Genomic DNA, 18,989 nt, shown 5'->3' with positions numbered 1-18,989 from the left:
TCCCCAAAGGCTGAGGGCTACAGGCTCTACCTTGGGTGGAGTGGCAGAACTAAGGACTAGGATGTCATCTTTCCAGTTTATATTTCTACTGTACTCTGATGCCTCAAAGTAAAACTAAGATACCAGCATTTCTAAGTAAACACTTTAATTATCTTATGCAAAATGAAAACTACAAAACACAAGGTACAAACACTAATGGCAAAAAGGAAACAGTTGGGAGGGGAAAGGTAGATGTGGCAAAGATGGTTGAACCTTTGGCACTTATGATCACATAATCTAGTCACAATTTGCCGTTTGATTCTCCTCAGTTGAGGAAAGCCAGGTAGGTTCAAATTAAGACACTTTACGTTGCCAGTTTACTGCTACATAGATGAGAATAAGGCGTGGTTCTTCAAGTGGCATGTGCTAGTCTTTACAACTTACTTGTAACTGTTATTACTCAAAAGATGGCAGGAACTGAAGATGAGTAAATGAAATACCAAGAGGGGAAGAAACCATTCTAATTACCTCATCTGGCCAAAGTCAGCTAAAGGCAGGGCCAGGGTCTCTCATGCCATCAGAATATTATATATGAAAACTTTTTTTGGCCAAAAGCAATAGGAAGGGACTCTTTTTTTTAGATGACAAGATCTTGAGATACAGCTCCAGAGAAGCTAGGAAAAATATACAAAATATAGGCATCTAAAGCAGCAAAGGAAGAGAACTTACAAAATGACCATTCTATAACACAACCACAGTGACCAACAGAACCACATCCAAGGGGACCCTGATGGTCAAATTAAGGTGTTCAAACCCCGAACCAAAAGGACCCCCCACCCCCATTCTCCCACAGCCACTGGTGATTTAACAAAGCTCTTGGGTGAGGTCTCCCTAAGGCACAAAGCAACAGGGTGCTCAATGGTGACTTGACCTTCCAGAAGCAAAGTGCATAATTAGCTACAGTGGTCCAAGGTCTCAGAACTGCTGGATAATAAGTTTCCGTTTCAGATCATGACTGAATTTATTCATTCTGAAGAGTTCACTGTCATAAAAAGCAGCAAGATTGTGGATGTTGATCTGACGAGCCTAAAAAAAAGATATGATATTAGGGAATTAAAGCATGCTATATGATAGCCCATGCTCCCCAAATATGGTCCTAAGATCCAGTTGAGCAAATCCCTGTCTTTAGTCCCTACCTTGTCTACTAGGTCCTTCTCAGGTACCTCAATAGTGTCTTGCTGGGCACCATAGCGGTTGCGCTGGTAGATCACCTGTTCTGCTACTAGTTGCTTCAGGATGAAGAGTAATAGCTCATTGTTATCCCTCCGGAATGATAAATAACGGGCAAAAGTCTGCAAAGAGCAAAGACAATATAAACCCATGTGCTCTTAACCACTTTTCTACAACATTATTACCCCATTAACAATTTTTTTTTTTTGCTATGTCCCCTTGTCCTCGCCTTTTCTACTTGCTCACAACAGTGAGACCAATCTGGCTTCCACTGAGCAGAGCAGTTTGGGGCAGGTGAGGACCCCACCTGTAGGAACACAAGTTCCCCAATGTTCTAATGAATTCTTTCTCAGGCAGGGCTGGCTTGACTTTCTTATCTAAACCCACATCTGCATCCTACCTTGCGCATGCTGCGCATGACGCTGAATTTCTGGGTGTCGATAAAGCTCTCTAGCATCACCCGGATGGCCATGTTAACATCATCTTCCAGCACATAGTCCCGAAGGTGAATGCGGGCATGAGCTTCTGCCATTCGGATCATTGATTCAATGTGTCGAACTGTGATGGGGATGCTGCCTGTGGCCTGCCAGAGAGAGATCATGTTCAGGCTTTAGCTGGAAGAATCCCACTGGAGAGTTACAGTTTAGAAAAGTATAGTATAGCAAAGAAACTGAAGAAACACTCCTTGCCTACTTGTCCAACAAGTCTAGACCAACTACCTTGGTGACAAGTAGGCTCATATTATTAAGTCTGGCATTTAAAACCCCAGATTGAATTCACATTGCTCCCCTTTTATATCTACTATAACAGTGTCAAAATGAAGTAGAAAGGGATCACTATGGGCTAAATATTGACTTAGAAAAATCACATATTAACATTATCTATGTTCCACTGTATTCACTTAAATCTTTCCCAGTTACATTTGAATCCACTATTACATTCTCCTTCTAGCCAATCCAATTTAGCAATACATCACCTTTTTGTATGTTTCATTCAGGCTTTTTGTCCCAATGACTCTTCCTCATTTCATACCTTAGGATCTCCAGATTCCTCTCAAGGTCACTTCAGATGCCCCCTCTCCTAGCTCTTAGTATTCTTTCTCCTCAAATTATTATTTGCTTCTCTGTCTATATCTGCATAGTAGTATCCTCCAGTAGAATATAATCCCAAGGACAGGGATTACTTGTTTTTATATACTCAGTTCCTAGCACTTTTAGGCTCTTGGTAAATACCTGCTGAACTGAACTGAAATCACCTTTCTTCCCAGTCTAAATTTTACTCTCTGGGGTTCTCACCATGGATTCTTTCCGTAGGTCACTATACATCTTGGCAACTTTATCTTGGTCCATCTGGTTAAGTTTTGGGTGGACCTTCTCTTTGGCATAGATGATATATTTCTTCAGTATCTCCTGAGGCAAGGGTTCGACACCATATGTATTAGGCAGGGCTGGTTCCTGTGTCCTGCCATTGGCTAGCTCCTCTTCCTTATTGCTGGGGTGATGTTTAACATGGCTGCCAACCACAAAGCGTGCCAGCATTTCATCCTGGTGAGGGGAAGAAAAAGGTCCGTTATGACACTGCTTTTCTAAATTCATATCTTGTAGCAAGTCATCCAATCCTCTTAATCATAGGAAACCGGATAGGAGAAATGAAATGAAATGGTCCTGAGAGAGCAACCAATAGAATGGTATCCTCAATCTGATCATCCATTTCCTAAGAAGCTCAGTACTACTGTTACATTGCACCCACATCTCCAAGTACCATCCACGTATCAAAGGAGGAATAAGAGTGATTCATTCCCTAGAATCTCTGGAGTCCCAAAGGATCCACAGTTAGATTCTTGTTAACTTGAATTTAAAAAATTACATCTTTATTTTTAGTAACCCTGATTTAATTTAATATTTCCTCTTCAATTTGCCTTTTGCATTTAACATAATTCTAACAAGGGGATAACACAATTTATCAGACTTCCAAAGAAGTCTACAACTCAAAAAATGTTAAGAACCCCTAGTCTGGAAAAAACTCCTGAGGGAAGAGCAGTGGGTCTGGAGTCAGAAAATTTTGATCTGAATCTTGGCTATGACACAAGCACTGTGTCTCAGCCAGTCAGTCAGTCAGCCTTCCTCAGCCTCAGTGAATCTGTAAAATGGGAAGGCTGTTACCTGCAGCTGCTCATCTCACAAGATTATAAGAAAAACACTGTGTTCATAAACTATTAAGTACTACATAAATGCTGAATTTTCATTATTAATAATTAAGCCTCATTGCTCAAATCTCACGGAGCACAGCCATTTTATACCTGAACAGGATCCACGGTGTCCCTTACAACACACAGGACGTCAAAGCGGGATATGATGGGCTCTGTGAGATCCACATTTTCTGAGAAGGTCAATGAGGGATCATATCGCCCTCCTGTAACATAAGGGTGAGTCAATTAATTCTTACTGCCCCAAGGCTCTATACTTCTACTCAGCTTTCAGAATGCTTTCTCCAGCCCAAGGGAGGATACAAGGACATAATGGTCCACAGGACAAATAGATATCGTAAAAACAAAGGGAGATATGCTATTTCTGTAAGGGTTGAATGCCCTAGGAAAATATTCAGAGTGTGCAACTGCTTTCCAGGGAAGGAAAGCTACTAATAAAAAGATGTGATGGAGACCAAATGCTTGCTCTGTGAGACAGTGTGGATCTGCCTTTTCTCTTCCACAATTACAAAAAGAGCAGAGTGTAGATGCAGAAGAAATATAACTGTTCGGGTGAGACCCTAAGATTACCTTTTTAGTTCATGTCATTTTCATCTTTTTTTTTTTTTTGAAAAACATCTCAAATGTATAAACGTAAAAAGTACTTTTACTGATCTGATTATATTAAATCTACAAATTAATTTAGACAATAGTACCATCTTTACTGGTACTTTGAACATCTCTTCAATTACTTAACCTTTCCCTTGCTACTGTCAAAAATGTGTTACTATTAGCTTTACATAGGCCTCACATGTATCTTTGTTAAATTAAAGACCTAGTATTTGATACATCTTATTGTTGTGATATTGTTTTTGTCAGCTCATGATTTTAATGTGTTTCTCTTTATTTTCTGGTACCTTGTTAAATCCATTTGAATGTATTATTTTGGTTAATTTTGTCTCTTGGGTTTTCTAAACAAAGTGTATCACCCATAAATTAACATTTGATATCTTCTTTGCTTTCTATGCCATAAAAAAAACTTACTGCAAAAGCTAATGTTTATAAAACTATAATAGTAATATTGATAGAAGGCAGCCTTAAAATTCTTCTTAGAAAGCATCTCATCTGGTTCCATTTCATATATTATAAGCTCTAAGTTTCAAATACTTTCATATTTAGGAAAAATTATCAAAAAATAGCAATAAGATAAAAAAAATGCTACTGAACATAGCAGGCAAAGCACTTGGCTCAAACCCATAAAGACTTGGGTTTCAGTGTCACCTGAAGCATCGTTTGTTGCAATTACTCAAGGGGTGGGGCTTGCTTCTTCAGTAAGATGGGTGTAATGACAGCACCTCCCACAAAGGACTACTAAGAAGCTCAATGTTGATTAGGGATGCCAAGTGCTTCCCAAATCTTACACTGCTACTTTGGCTTTAGTGCAGCTCCTGTCAGCAGTTACCAAACCAGACCTGGGAAGCAGAGCCCCAATCTACTTCCAGCTGTTATACTTGGACAGACCAGAAGAGAACAGGCCACATGGGCCTAGGACACTGAGGCAGCCTCCCATGGACATGGCCTTTCACTAGGAGTTAAGCCCACAGTCCCAGAAAAGGAGTCATTCCCGCCCACAGAGTTCTCGTACCTATGGGGTTGGCAGCGGCGATGACAGTGCAGCGGGCCTGCAGGGAAGTGACGATACCGGCCTTGGAGATGGAGATGCTCTGCTGTTCCATGGCCTCGTGGATGCTGGTCCTGTCCTGATCATTCATCTACACACAGGCAAGCATCCTGCTTAGTCCATATTCCTGTTCTTTCAATGTTCTCCTATACCAGCTCTATACCAGGATCAGTCAAGATCTTTCCCCATAAGCCAAGAACTCTGTAAGGTATTTCTACACCTTAAAAAGCCCAAGCACCCACCTTGTCAAACTCATCAATCAGGCACACCCCTCGGTCAGCCAGAACCAAGGCCCCAGCTTCTAAGGTCCACTCTCGACTGACAGGATGCCGCTGGACATAAGCAGTGAGCCCCACGGCTGAGGCCCCCTGGCCAGTGGTGAAGATGGCGCGACTAGACACTTTTTCCACATACTTAAGAAACTGAGATTTGGCTGTGCCAGGATCCCCGCACAAGAGCACATTGATATCGCCTCGCACCTTGTGCTTGCCACCTGAGAGAAGAAAGGGATAAATGTTTGGGCAAGAACTAAACTCATCAGACAGCTGGATTGTCAATAATTTTTCACTCTGCTGTAGAGTCAGGAGGGCAATGGGGACAAAGAGGCAGCAGATACCACCGAGATAAATAGTGGATGGAAAAAACAAAGAGGATCACCAAAGGGGAGAGGCTGTCACTCAGACCCTTCTGGTTAGGGTATGAAGAGGGAATCCTGGTCAGCACATGCTATCTTTGAACACATGTCCTCACCCTCAAATTGCAAACTACAAAACATTTACTTCTGCAAATCTGTCACATATCAGAATTCTCTTAAATAAAACACACACTAAAATAATTACAGGAGAAGAGAGTTAGCATTGAAAAAGCCACAAGCCAGCCATTACCACTAACCTGGGTTTTTGGGTTCTCCTCCAAAAAGAGCCAATGCAAGGCCTCTCTTAATGTCTTCATGCCCATAGATAGAAGGGGCAATGCTAGCAAAAACCTGAAGAAATCAATCAGTGTAAAAGTCAAGAGGCAGTAGTGTCCAGAGTCCCTGAAAGCTCTTATTTAACCCAGAAAAGCCAACCTTAGAGAGACAGGTGATTTCTAATAAGCAATTCTGAAGAGTGATAGTCAATCGGTCAGTCAACAAACATACACAAAGTGCCATCTATGTGCCATATGTTGTCCTAAGCATTTGAGAATACAAAGAAAAGCAAGCTTCTGCTGGGAGCTTATAATATAATAGGGGGAGATACCATGCAAACAGCAATGTACAAACAAGAGAGAAACAGTCTAAACTGGATGCCTTACAGGGGCACATTGTAATTAAGAGGAAGTAGGAAAGACTTGGTGCAGTAATAATGAGACGATCCAAATCAGTTCCAATAGAGCAGTAATGAATTGAACCAGGTATACCCAGTGAAAGAACTCTGGGAGATGATTATGAACCACTACATAGAATTCCAATCCCTCTATTTTTGTCTGCCTGCATTTTTGATTTCCTTCTCATGTTAATTGTACATCATTTCAAAGTCTTTTTGTACAGCAAAATAACTGTATGGACTTGTATACGTATATTGTATTTAACTTATACTTTAACATATTTAACATGTATTGGTCAACCTGACATCTGGGGGAGAGGGTGGGGGGATGACGGGGAAAAGTTGGAACAAAAGGTTTTGCAATTGTCAATGAATGCTGAAAAATTACCCATGCATATATCTTGTAAATAAGAAGCTATAATTAAAAAAAAAAAAAAAAAAAGGAAAAAAAAAGACTTGGTGCAGTAGCTGAGACTTGCCTGAAGGAAGCCAGGAGGAAGCAATGAGAAGGCTGAATATTCCAAGTAGAATATTCGCTAACCCCATGATGTCTGTGTTCTTTTCCACTCTATTCTTCTCCTTCTATTTTATTATTCTATATTAACAGGCAAAACTTCCTAGAATGAGGTAACCTTACTAACTCCCTAATGAGTCTTTAACGCTGAATGTAACAAGAGTGAGATGTGCCATACCCTCCTCCCTTGAGTTGTCATGGTTCTTTAATCTTCCTTGTGATATATTTTCTTTACACATTCTGTGATTCCTTCATGTCCTGAGGAGAACATGTACCCAATGCTCTGAATCTCACACAAGCATCTTGAAATATGACACCTAGAACTTGGGCACTAATATTTTTTCAAACAATCCTGGGAGCAATTCAAGGAAACAAAAGTTAGAACCCCAAGAGGTCCCAGCTTCCAAGTCAGCATATACTTAGCCTGCAGACACTCACTGCGTACCTTCAAAGGTCCCTTCCTCTGGTTTGGTGATGCATCAGCTCCACACAGTGGAAATAAAATTATTTGCAGTTATGTGTCCCAAAAAAAGAGATCTCAGAAACTCAAGACATTCCTGTCCTATCTTGGGGGCTTCTTGGACACACCCACAGTCCACCTGAGATCAGATATATGCACTGACTAGTTTGAGGAGAGGACAAATCAGAATTAAAGACTCATCCAGGAGAGGTCAAGGTAATTTAGAGAAAAGATTCTAACTGATAGACAACAAGATTTCTCCCTAACTCACCTTCTCTCCAATCTGCTGATCCTTAGAGAGGCTAATAATAGTCTTTACATCCTCATCGGTCAGCTCCCCTACAGCTACTTTGTCATCCTTCTTGGCCACATGATTGGCCAAGATAACCGTAGCAAAGACAGGGAAGCCATTAGCAGTATTGAGGGAGCCATCATAATTGTTGTGGTAGATGCCAGTCAACTCCTGGATGGGAGAAAAGGAGGAAGCAGTCAATGGTCCTAGTAGAGGAGCAAGGCTAAAAGTTAGATCCCAGCCCACAACTGCCCTCATCAATTTATTATTTTTTCATTAAGCCCCCTAACTTCCTAATCCTGAAATACCAAGATAGAAAATTATTTAGAACTACAGACATTATCCAAGCTACTTATCTAACAAGAGTACAAATAAATAAGTTGTCCTATCCTAAATTATTCAATGCATGAATGTCTGAGCAAGGTTCCCTTCTGCTATTCTTATCACACCAGGCTTCCTCATTTGACTGGTTCAACTTACATATACACATCACCCATTATCAACACTGCCACAGCCAACCTCAACCTCCAACCTGTACCCACTCTTCTGCATTTTCTAGTGTTCGGTCCTGAAGTGAAGCGCCATCTCTTTTTCCTGTTCACTTACAATTTCATCTCCTGGCTTGCAGCTATCCACTAGATCAGCAAGAAGGATGGCATCTTTGGAGCGAGGAAGCCTGCCCGCAGCCACTTTGCCAGGACTCTCTTGGATTCGGATGCGCTGGTAGTTTTGGTAGATTGTCTAGAGAGGACAAAGGACACTCCAGTGAGAGAATATTAAATGAGTGCTCTCTAGTCATGTCACTGCCCTGCTCCCCAGTGCCAAGGGAGAATCAAGTCCCAGCTCCATAGGAAATTCAAAGTTTATGCTGTAGCCCCAATTTACCTGTTTAGCGTCTGTCACCTACATATATTCTATATTCCAGCCGTACTGGAGTACTTCCTATTTTCCTTTTTATTTTCCCATTGCCTTACCTTTATTCACTGTTCCTTCTACTTGAAATGCCTCCTCCTCATCACAGCCTATCAAAATCCTACCCATTCTTCAAGTTTCAGTTCAAAGCACCATCTTTCATGAAATCCAACCAAACCCTCAGGATTTATGGTCTTACTTCCCCCAAATCCTTAAAACATGAGGGCACTCAGTATCCTTCTTTGTATTTTACTTACTTGTTTAGCTATCTTATTTGAGGGATATTCCCTTCAGTGCTGAACGCAGTGCCTTGAATGCTGCAGGTACTTAATATTCAATGTAATTGACAATTCTCATTCCTTTCCCTTCTGGGATAGTAATGCTTTATATTTCTTATATTGTACTTTTAATCTGTCAAAGCTCTTTCATGTATATTATCTCATTTTATCCCAATATCCCTGTGGAATTGGCCAAGATATGTAGATATGAATATTTACATTGATATATCTAAATAATTAAATGAACTCCTAATGTTTACATAGCATTTGCTATGACCAGGCCCTGTGCTAAGCACTTTAGAAATAATTTCTCATTTGAACCACACAACAACCCTGAAAGTTAAGGATTATTATTATCCCCACTTTACAAATGAAAACAGTTGAAGCAAACAGAAGCTAAGTGACTTGTTCAGAGTGACACAGCTACTAAGTGTTCGAGGTTGGATCTGAACTCAGGTCTTGATGGCCTGTATCTGCTGAAGCACCTACCAAGGCTGAGATTTGACACCTGAGCTCACCTCTTCCATGTTGACTTCAAAAGGACCAGCAGATTGACATTCAGGACAGGAGCCGGGCTTCACTTCCTGGTTCTGAGACTGACAGAACGGCCCCAGGACAAAGTTACATTTATTGCAGTTGTACTTGACCATGCTGAGTTGGGGCAGGACTCCTGTGCAGCTGGTCACCACGCCACTGGTTCGAATTAACTGGTTCAGATGCAGCTGCCTGTGGGGGGCAGGAAAGGGAAGAAATACACAGAGGCCACAGGCTTTAGTCAGGGCCACTGCTCAGGGAAGACCAGGGCAGGGAAAATCCTCTGATGGGGCACAAAGGAATCCTGTTCCAGAAAACGAAAGCTTCAGTTGTCCTACTGGGAAGAACTGTGCATACTGATCTTTAATTATCTCTGCACAGATAGAGCTTGTTAGGATTTGATTTCCACTGGATGACCCCTCCCTCACTCCCCAAGAGTCCAGAAGATCCAAAGAGTTAATGAGACTTCAATTACTAGCCCTACAATCCCATCCAGTTCTAGACAGGGTGAAGTAAGTATCCCAGAGACTCAGCTTTCAGATGGTCTGGCAGAAGGAACTGACAAGCAATCCCCGTCACCCATTCCCCTGGCTCTGGCTGCTGGTCTGTACCTGGTCCTCTTTCTCACCTGAGGGAGCGAAGTTCCTCCACCAGGGGAAGGTGGGAGATGCGGACATGGATGTGACTGGCAATTCGATCATACTTTGGGTACATGGCCAACACCACCTCTCGGGCAGCTTCATCAAAGATCCCTAGGAGCTCTGCTGGGGCCTCAGGTAAGAAGTAGGCCAGGACATGTTCCCGGGCTGCCAAGTCTTCATAATTCACTACCAGGCTCTCCCTGTTCTCTGGTGAGGTGGAAAGATGAATGAAGGAATAGATGAATAAGCCCGAAGTGCCTACTAACAGCAAGCACTCTGTTAAGTTCCAGAATATCAATGGAAAAAGTCAGATGGTTCCAGCTCTGAAAGAGCTCACTCACTAATTAGGAAATTACAACATATGAAAGAGAGCTCAGTCATGGGGCAGGTGGACCAGCTGAGCGGTCTGAAAGGGGGGGCACAGAAATGGCTTTGTAGACCCCAGCAACTCTTCCCCAGGGGCCTGAGCAAAGCAGAGAGGTGTCCTTCTACCAGTGCTGGGGAAAATATGGCCCTAACCTGAATGTGACCACAATGGGGTGGACACCAAGCATGGAGAAAGAGCACTAAGCAAGAATGCTCAGAAATCATGCACTCTAGGTCTAACGCAGCCCTTTCAGCTTGATGAACTTTAACAATACACTGGAATTCCTTGTGTCCTAGTTTCTTCATCTGTAAGAAGAGTTATTATGAGGCTAAATATAGCATCTTGTTGGGAAAACAGAAATAGCAAACAGGAAGAAAGCGCTGATGAGAAATGGTTCTGAGAGCAGGGAAAGGGAACGAAGTCCCGGCCACAAACCTTTACACATGTCGCTAATCCGTTCCTTGAAGACATTGTGACCATGTCCGTCCACATGAGTGCGTAAGAAGTTCTTGAATCGATGGTGGATCTCCAGTCGAGGGCCGGCCATGCTCACCCACTCCCGGACAGTGTGACCTTTTAAGTCTTCTAGATTCTCGATGCTTTCTATCATGTCCTCCTCCTCTTCGCCCTCCTCTGTGCCCCGCTCCACCAGGCGCCGCTTCCGGGCTGGCCGTTCCTCATCTTCTTCATCACTGTCTGAGGAGCGTAAGGAACAGGCCTATCAGCCTCCTCCCTTTCTCCCCTCTTCTGATTAATATCCCCTTTCCACAAGATTAATCCCTCTCAACCATCAATCCAGTGGGCCTGGTGCCATACCCACCTATCCCGCTTTTCAGTGATCCGGAGTCATTAACCTATAGCTGAGAGAGGTAAACGGAGGTACCACAAAGCGTGAATATATGTGGAATACATTTGTGGAAATCATGGAGGCTCCGAAGGAGGTGAAACCTGCTGCATGGCAGGTCTCTCTACCTGGGCAGAAATGCCATATCCCTCCCTTCTTTCTCCTTTCCCCTCCAGGGTTTTATTCCCAGTCTAAGAGGGCAAGAGATAGATAACAGAATCCAGCACTTTTAACAGCTTGCTCTGGAAGGATCCAGGCAAGAAGCCCCAAGGACTTACCATACAGCAGCCCCCGACGCATGCGTCCCAAGCCTCGGTCAGTCTCCCGGTCTCGCTGCCGCATCACCCGCTCAGCAGCTTCCCTCTGGCTGGCCGTCAGCTCCTCCACATCTTCATCCTCAAGGGCTAACCCTTCCGCCTCATAGGTGTCTAGCTCGGGAATGGCTCGGTAATCCCTAGGGCGACCAGGAGCAAGGAGAGTTAGCGCAGAGGACAGACAGACAGCATCGTGCTAAAGTCACATGGACAGGACTCATGTGAATAGCCCTAGGGCCACCTCAGAGATGCCAAAGGCACTTTATTGATGGACACATGTTTATGACTGAAAGTTAGGGAAGAGAACTTCAACATTTTATGGTCATGCATTTCCACATATCACCTTTTGATGCTGCCATCAGAGAAAGAATACTGGGTGAAAAGAGCACTGCTAAAATCTAGTACAGAATCTCTGATGTCCTTAGAGCAATGTGACTGCCTAAGTACAACCTAATGCTCAAAATACAGTTTGTGCTCCATAACTATAATATATTATCTCAACAAAGGGGAAATAACTCTCCACGTATTTCAATTTTATTGATCCAAGTTTTAAAATTTTATTTAAAATTTATTTTTATTTCAATTTTATTAATCTTTTTGGTGTTTGACTTTTTAAATGTATTGGTTATCTAATTTTTATTAATCTCATGTCCAATTCACTGACGTGTTCCTTCCTTTCTGCTGATGAAAGTGTTTAGAGAGAAACATTTTCCCTAAGAATAGCTCAGTTTACATACAAAAAAATTCTATGTTGTTTCATCATCTCCATATATCATGGGAAGGAGAGGAAGTAGGAAGAAACTTGCTAAAAAGCAGTGATAAATAGAACTAACCTCTGGCATCCTACCATCCTACAGTCCTATAGAATAGGTCTAGAATGATTCTCAAATGCCTTGACCCTCTCATCCCCAATTTTCCTTTATTCCCAAACTTCTCACCTCTCCATTCCATCCCCAATAAGCTCTTCTCCATCCTCTTCCTCTTCATCAGGAAGCCCTTCAGTGCCCAGAAGGCCTTCTGATTCATCTTCAAAAGGCGGCAGGTCTCTCCCAGGGCTGGAAGTCAAAGCATCAGTGCCCCCACGCCGGGAACCTCGCCCAGGGCTGGAGGTCAAACCATCACTGACACGTCTGTATCTTCGGGCTGGACTAGATGAGGCTATATTTAAGGACTCGGAGGAATCCTAAAAAAGGACCAGATTGATCAACAATGCTGCATGTATGTAGAGGCAAGGACAGGGAAGCTTTCATAGCAGGACTTGCTTTGGCACAAGAGCTGGGATCCAGAATAAGATCTACAGGGTGAGAGCTGAAGTAGATGGAAACAATTTTTCTTTACTCTTACTTTAGAAAAGGATCCTGCAAAACAGGGAATTCCTTTTAGATAGATATTTTTGAAAGGAAAAAAAAAAACCTCTGTCAATGCAAAGAAGATAGATTGAGGGAAAAGTGAAAGGAAGATAATAAATTGGGGCATTTTCAGTATTTGTGCCAATTCAAGTTGTACACTTAAGCACATCAAAGACTCTTTAAGGCAGTAACGAGAATAGCTATTTTTAGTCTGCTTAGCCTGGGCAGTCTCCAGGAGCCTAAAAATCACGGGACTGAGGTCTTTCCTCTTCAAAAGAAGCCTCCTTCATCAATTCCCTACAGTTGCACTGCCATATACTTTCCTTCGCCACCTGTTTAATTTCTATCCATCTTGTAAAGTACAACTCTTCCAGGAAGCCTCAGAAGAACTTTCTTTCTGATTTCTGCCTCTTGGAATCTCCCAACTCTCCCTTTTCAAAGCTCAGCTTAAATACCATAACCCTCAAGAGATTTTTTTCTGATCTCATTTGTTAGTATCTCCCCTCCTACCCATACATCTGAAATTTCTTAAAAGTATTTCATAATTACTTATCCATAAACCCATTTACCAGAGTAGAATTCCCTGAGAACAGAAACTTTTTTGCCTAAATTCAGGGGTGGGAAAAGGCTAATAATATAACAAGTGCTTGATAAATGTATAATTGCTGTCTTCCTAAAATCCCTACCATTAATTTCCTTCTCCCAGGCACCCTCATCCCTCTAATACACTTGTGTGTTTTTAACCTATTTGTCTTTACCCCCTCCTAGACTTTAGGTTCCAAAGAGAACAAAGACTGATTCTCTCTAAAGTCTAATTAAAAAATCAGAGACCCTGGCATCTGGAGTTCAAACAACAGGCCTTCCCTTGGATCCTGGATATTTACTGTGTTTACTTAGCAGCCTGACCTTAAACAAATCATCCACCTTTCTGGGACTAAGACTCCTCCCTCATCTCTAAAATGAGGATGCTGGACCAAGAGACCTCCCCTCCCAGCCCCAAACCAGCTAGAAGCCAGCCAAAAGTACTTGAACTCTGACTCATTTCAATGCACACTTGCAAAACGGGGACTTCGAGAAAAAGAACTGGCTTCTGGTCCTGTCTTTCTGCCCCCATCCCCTATCTCCGTCCTGCCCCAGAGCATTATCCCCGCCCCCACTCCATATCTCCCTCCAGCCCCGGCCCAGTCACCGTCTCCGTCCCCGCCCCCACCCCATTCCAATACCTTCCGGCAGGGCTTGCACAGTTCCCGTCCGCACCCATACTTCTCTCGCACACCGTTACCCCCACCCCATAATGACCTCCCATTTACTCCCTACTATGGGCTCGGTTCTCTCATCCCCACTCATGACTGCAGGCCCTAAACAACACTCGCTTAATAAATGTCTGCGGAACTAATGCACAACTTTCACTACCCGACTCGTAGGAACCACGAGGGTCCCTCGCCTCTTCACCGCGCATGCGCAATTTTTTTCCTTCTCCCCTCCCCCCTTCCCCCCCTTTTCTTTATTCCTAAATTCATCTCAATTCCCACCAAATGCCTCAAAGTCCCCCGCGTCCGCTTCACGGATCTCCCTAGGTCACGTTCCCCCGCCTCCCGGCTCCCATCTTCCTCCCCGCTCACCGCCATAGTTGCTTCAGCTCAGCACCCACAGCTGCGACTCCTTCCTACCCCGGCTAATAGTTTTCGCGCGAAAAAGCCCACGTGATCCCAAGGAGCCTGCGAATCCTCATGAATAATCAATACGCTCCCCGCCGTACATCATCAATATGCATGAGGGAGGCGGGCCCATAGGTACTCCAGCAATCCGATGCCGTCCTGAGCATGAAGCCCCGCCTCCTCCCTCTTAGTTGTTCGGCCGGTTCCTGAACTCTTCTTGGTCCCGCCCCTCGAGAGCCTCTCGTCCCGCGCCCGGCTGCTGGGCCCGCCTCTCCAGCTGCCGGGCCTCCCCTGTCCCCCTTGAGTCGAGTTAGCGTGTTAGGGTCCGGGGAGAGGGCCTAGGAAAGATTTGCAAAGGCAGCTGTTTGTTTTGTTTTTAATAAAATTCAATGGATAGCTGCTTCTTTCTGGGAAGGGAAACCGGAATCTCTCTCGGACCCCGGCAGCATATGGGCAGTGGGCGGAATCCAGGGAACCCGACCCTGGAATGGAGGCCGAGGCTTTGGAGGCCCCATTCGGGGGGAGTCTGGCCCTTTGACTATCCTTGGACCCGAGAGAAAGAATGCAGTTATTAATGAGCTACGGGATACTTCCTTGTTCTACGTTCTGAATTCCCTTTTGGGGGTTATTCTCTTTTTTCATTCCGCCATTCCTTACGCTGCCTTTCGATCCCTAACCTTTGTCCTCTTGGTCCTTCCATCCTTTTTATGTAAAGGTGAAAACTGACTGTCAAGAAACGGATTGGAAAGTGTGCATAAGAAATAAAAATTGAGGCCTGATTTACTGGCTTCTGTACGAGGGAGGCTCCCCAAAATGGCGCCGCTGATGTGAGAACCCTGCCTTGGAGTTTGGGCAAATCCAGGAGTATGAACAGAAACCGTTACAGCCTAAACCTGCCACAACTGAATCCCCTCTTACTGATGGGCAAGGGAGGAGGTGATTAAAAATGGAAAATGGAAGAAAGAAGAGGCAACAACTTGACTTTTATGCAAGTGTTTTGCATAACTTCCCATGTGGTTTCTTAATTGTGAGTGGAGATAAAGGAGAGAACCTAGAACTCAAAAATCTTAAAAACAAATGTAAAAAAATTTTGTCTGTAACTGGGGGAAAAAATTATATATATATATATGTAAAAAGAAATGTAAAAGAAAAAGAAAGAAAGAAGGTGGAAGCAGATGCTGTGGAGCACTTAGAGCTTGCGTCCCAGGCCATGCTGACTTTGCGCTGCCACTGGACTTCAATGAGAGGATGAGGTCGAGGATTTTGGGCCGCTTGGTCTCACTTAAGTCCATTTCCAGTTGGAGTAAGACGGCATCCCATGATGTCATTGGTCCTCTTTGAAAACGGACAAACCACAACAATTCTCCACACCTCAGTACTTTGCCCTCCACAAGCTACACTCTCCTCTCTTTAATTGGACCCTTTGGTCAACCAACTCCATTCTATCATTTATCCCTGATTCTACTTGTCATATTCATAGCCTATATTACTCACATCTCTTGTCTATTCATGGGTTTTGAATATGGTGCTGACTGGGCCCTTTACAATTATTATCTAATCTCAACAGGCTCCTCATTACAAGGCAAACTTTTTTAAATGTTTTTTTTTTTTGAGTCTTGTTTTTTATATTATCATAGTTGTCATGCCTAGTATCCTCCTACATTCTCTTCCCAAAGAGCCATACCATATAACGAATAGTATTTTTAAAGAGAAAAGAAATGAGCACAACTAAAATATTTTAAAAGTTAGAAAACGTATTATGTAATACTTATAGTTGTCTCCCCTAAGGGGTAAACTGAAGTGTATCCTTTCATATCTCTTCATTCTGGTCATGCTTGAGCTTTATAATTTTGTTCCATTCCTTTGGATTTTTTTTGGGGGGTGAATAATTTTCTTTCCTATTCATATTGTTGTAGTTAGTACGTATATTGTTTCCTTGACTCTGCTTAATTCACTCTGCATCAATTCATTTACATCTTTCCATGTTTCTCTGTATTCATTCCATACATAATTTTTCATAGCACAGTACTATTAGATGACATTCATGTTCCACAACTTGTTTACATTTCTTAATTAATGGGCATCTACTGTTTCCAATTCTTTGCTCTCATAAAAAGTGCTGTTATAAATATCTGTATGTAGGGGCAGCTGGATGGCATAGTAGATACAGCAATAGCCATGGAATCTGGAGGACCTGAGTTCAAATCCACCCTCAAGGACTAGCTGTGTGATCCTGGGCAAGTCTGATTGCCTCAAAAACAGATAAAGATTTGGGGATTTTCTTATTAGTGGCTTCATTGGGATATAAGCCCAGTAAAGGAGTCTCTGATTCAAATAGCATAAATATTTTAGTCATTTTATTTTTGCATAATTTTAAACTGTTTCCCAAAATGATTGTCATTTACAACTTTACTAACAATGTATTAGTGTGCCTATTCTTTTTGTCATCTATGGCAATTTGCACTGTATGAAATGAGGGTTGTTTTCATCTGCATTTCTCTTATTATGATGATGTTGATTATCTGTTCATTTTACAGTGAAGGAAACTGAGGCAAAGTAGCAATTAAGTAATTTGTCCATTGTCACATAGTTTGTAAATGTCTGAGGATGAATTTGAACTCAAGTCTTCCTGACTCTAGGTCCAGTACTCTATCCACTGTACCACCTTGCCATCTAGTTCCTTTCCTACTATCTACAAACATGCCTGTGGCTTAATCCCACAATAACCATGAGCTATCATTTTATACTAATTCTCCCCCTGATGACTAATCTCTATGAGAAAATAATCTACAATTAGGATCTCTATTCTCTCTATTCTCTATCCTTTTTTTTTTAATGGTATTTTATTTTTTCCAAAAACATGGAAAGATAGTTTTCAACATTCACTTTCACAAAATCTTGTGTTCCAAATTTTTGTCCCTCTGTTCTCTCTCCTTCCCCCTCCTCAAGATAGCAAACAATCTGATATAGGTTAAACATCTCACTCCTTTCTAAGCTCTATATAATCAAGCTTCCAATTTCATCATTAAATGGAAACTTCCCTTTCCAAAGTTACTAATGAATTTTTAATCATGAAATCAAATGACTTTTTCTCAATTTTCACCCTTAACTTCTCCCCAGTACTTGACATTGTCAATCACTTTTTCTCTTGGTTACTATTAAAAGTTGATTTTTTGATAGTTAAAAGTGGTCTGTTAGGAATTGACATAACTAATTCAATTTTATTGTTTTTTTTCGATTTCGTATGACCTCTGCATAAACTACAGAAGCAGCTGCAACAGCTGGTTTCCTTCAGTGTCTTTTTTCCTCTGTCAATTGATACAAAAGACTTAATTCCTACAAAATGAGGACTTTAGCAGCCCAAGGAATGTTACCCTTCTTTATCCTGTCTGACATAATGTATAGCTCCTTTTGATTTAGTACTACTAGCTATACTAACAAGGCCATATTCCCTTCTCTGTCTCCTGTAGCTAGTGATATACATTTCCCTTAATGAGCATGCTTTTTTGTATTACTGATTGCTCTATAATAAGCAATCATCTTTTCTTCTTTGTCTTATATGAATGCTACTAGTCAAATTGTGAATGATACATACTTCCATCGATTTTTGATGGAGAGTGTCACACTGAGTAAATGGGCTACAATAAAAAGTTGTCTCTTTGTCTTGTTTAGTAATATATTGATAATGGTTAGTCAATAGACTCATGCAATAATAAACTTTCCTCTCTAGATTTTCTTTTTTCTTTAATATTTTTCCTTAGTTACATTCAAAATATTTTTTTTACATTTATTTTTAAAATTTTTAAGTTCTAAGTTCTCTCCCTTATCTCCATCCACAATTAAGAAACCACTTGTGAAGTTATGCAAAACATTTCCATAAAAGTCAAGTTGTGGGGGAAAAAAAAACAGATCTCCCACTCTAAAGAAAATAAAAATCCTCAAGAGAAATTAAATTACAGAGAGAGGTGGGGAGGAGTAAGGGAGGGAGAAAAAAGGATGAGAAAAAGAGAGGGAGAGAGAGAATACTCAATCTGTATTCAGGCACAATCAATACAGTTAAGATTTTCATCTAAGTCCTTCAGAGTATTCATTGATCATTGTACTACTGAGAATAGCAAAGTCATTCACAGTTGATCATCCTGCTATTACTTTGTATACAGTACATTTCACTTTGTTTGAGTTCATGGAGGACTTTCCAGGTTTGTTTGTCTTTTTTTTTTTTCCTGAGAGCATACTGCTCATCATTTCCCATAGAACAATGATATTCCATCATAAACACACACCACAGTTTATTCCCTAATTGATGGACATCCCCTTGATTTCTGATTTTTTTTGCCCTGAGAAGGGAGTTGCTAGGAATAATTTTTTAGTACATAAAGGTCATCCCCCCCCATCTCCTTTGATATTAATGCCAAGGAGGGGTGCAATTAGGTCAAAGGATATG

At 42.0% G+C, this 18,989-nt stretch overlaps 1 protein-coding gene across 1 annotated transcript; it reads right to left on the bottom strand.

Moving 5' to 3' along the window:
• Positions 1–128: 128 nt before the first annotated feature.
• Positions 129–14,626, bottom strand: MCM2 (minichromosome maintenance complex component 2). The gene is made up of 16 exons (XM_051983208.1): positions 14,510–14,626; positions 12,477–12,721; positions 11,503–11,678; positions 10,816–11,076; positions 10,001–10,220; positions 9,357–9,564; positions 8,255–8,389; positions 7,628–7,819; positions 5,967–6,060; positions 5,318–5,568; positions 5,040–5,166; positions 3,509–3,621; positions 2,505–2,753; positions 1,610–1,792; positions 1,176–1,331; positions 129–1,065 (listed from the first exon to the last, which is right to left on the bottom strand). The coding sequence occupies exons 1-16, from the start codon at positions 14,513–14,515 to the stop codon at positions 955–957; spliced, it is 2,727 nt and encodes a 908-aa protein (XP_051839168.1). The 5' UTR covers positions 14,516–14,626; the 3' UTR covers positions 129–954.
• Between the last annotated feature and the right edge of the window lie 4,363 nt (positions 14,627–18,989).

The sequence above is a fragment of the Antechinus flavipes genome, chromosome 1, assembly GCF_016432865.1.
Source record: "Antechinus flavipes isolate AdamAnt ecotype Samford, QLD, Australia chromosome 1, AdamAnt_v2, whole genome shotgun sequence".
Taxonomy (NCBI): domain Eukaryota; kingdom Metazoa; phylum Chordata; class Mammalia; order Dasyuromorphia; family Dasyuridae; genus Antechinus; species Antechinus flavipes.
This window is presented reverse-complemented; position numbering and strand designations above follow the sequence as displayed.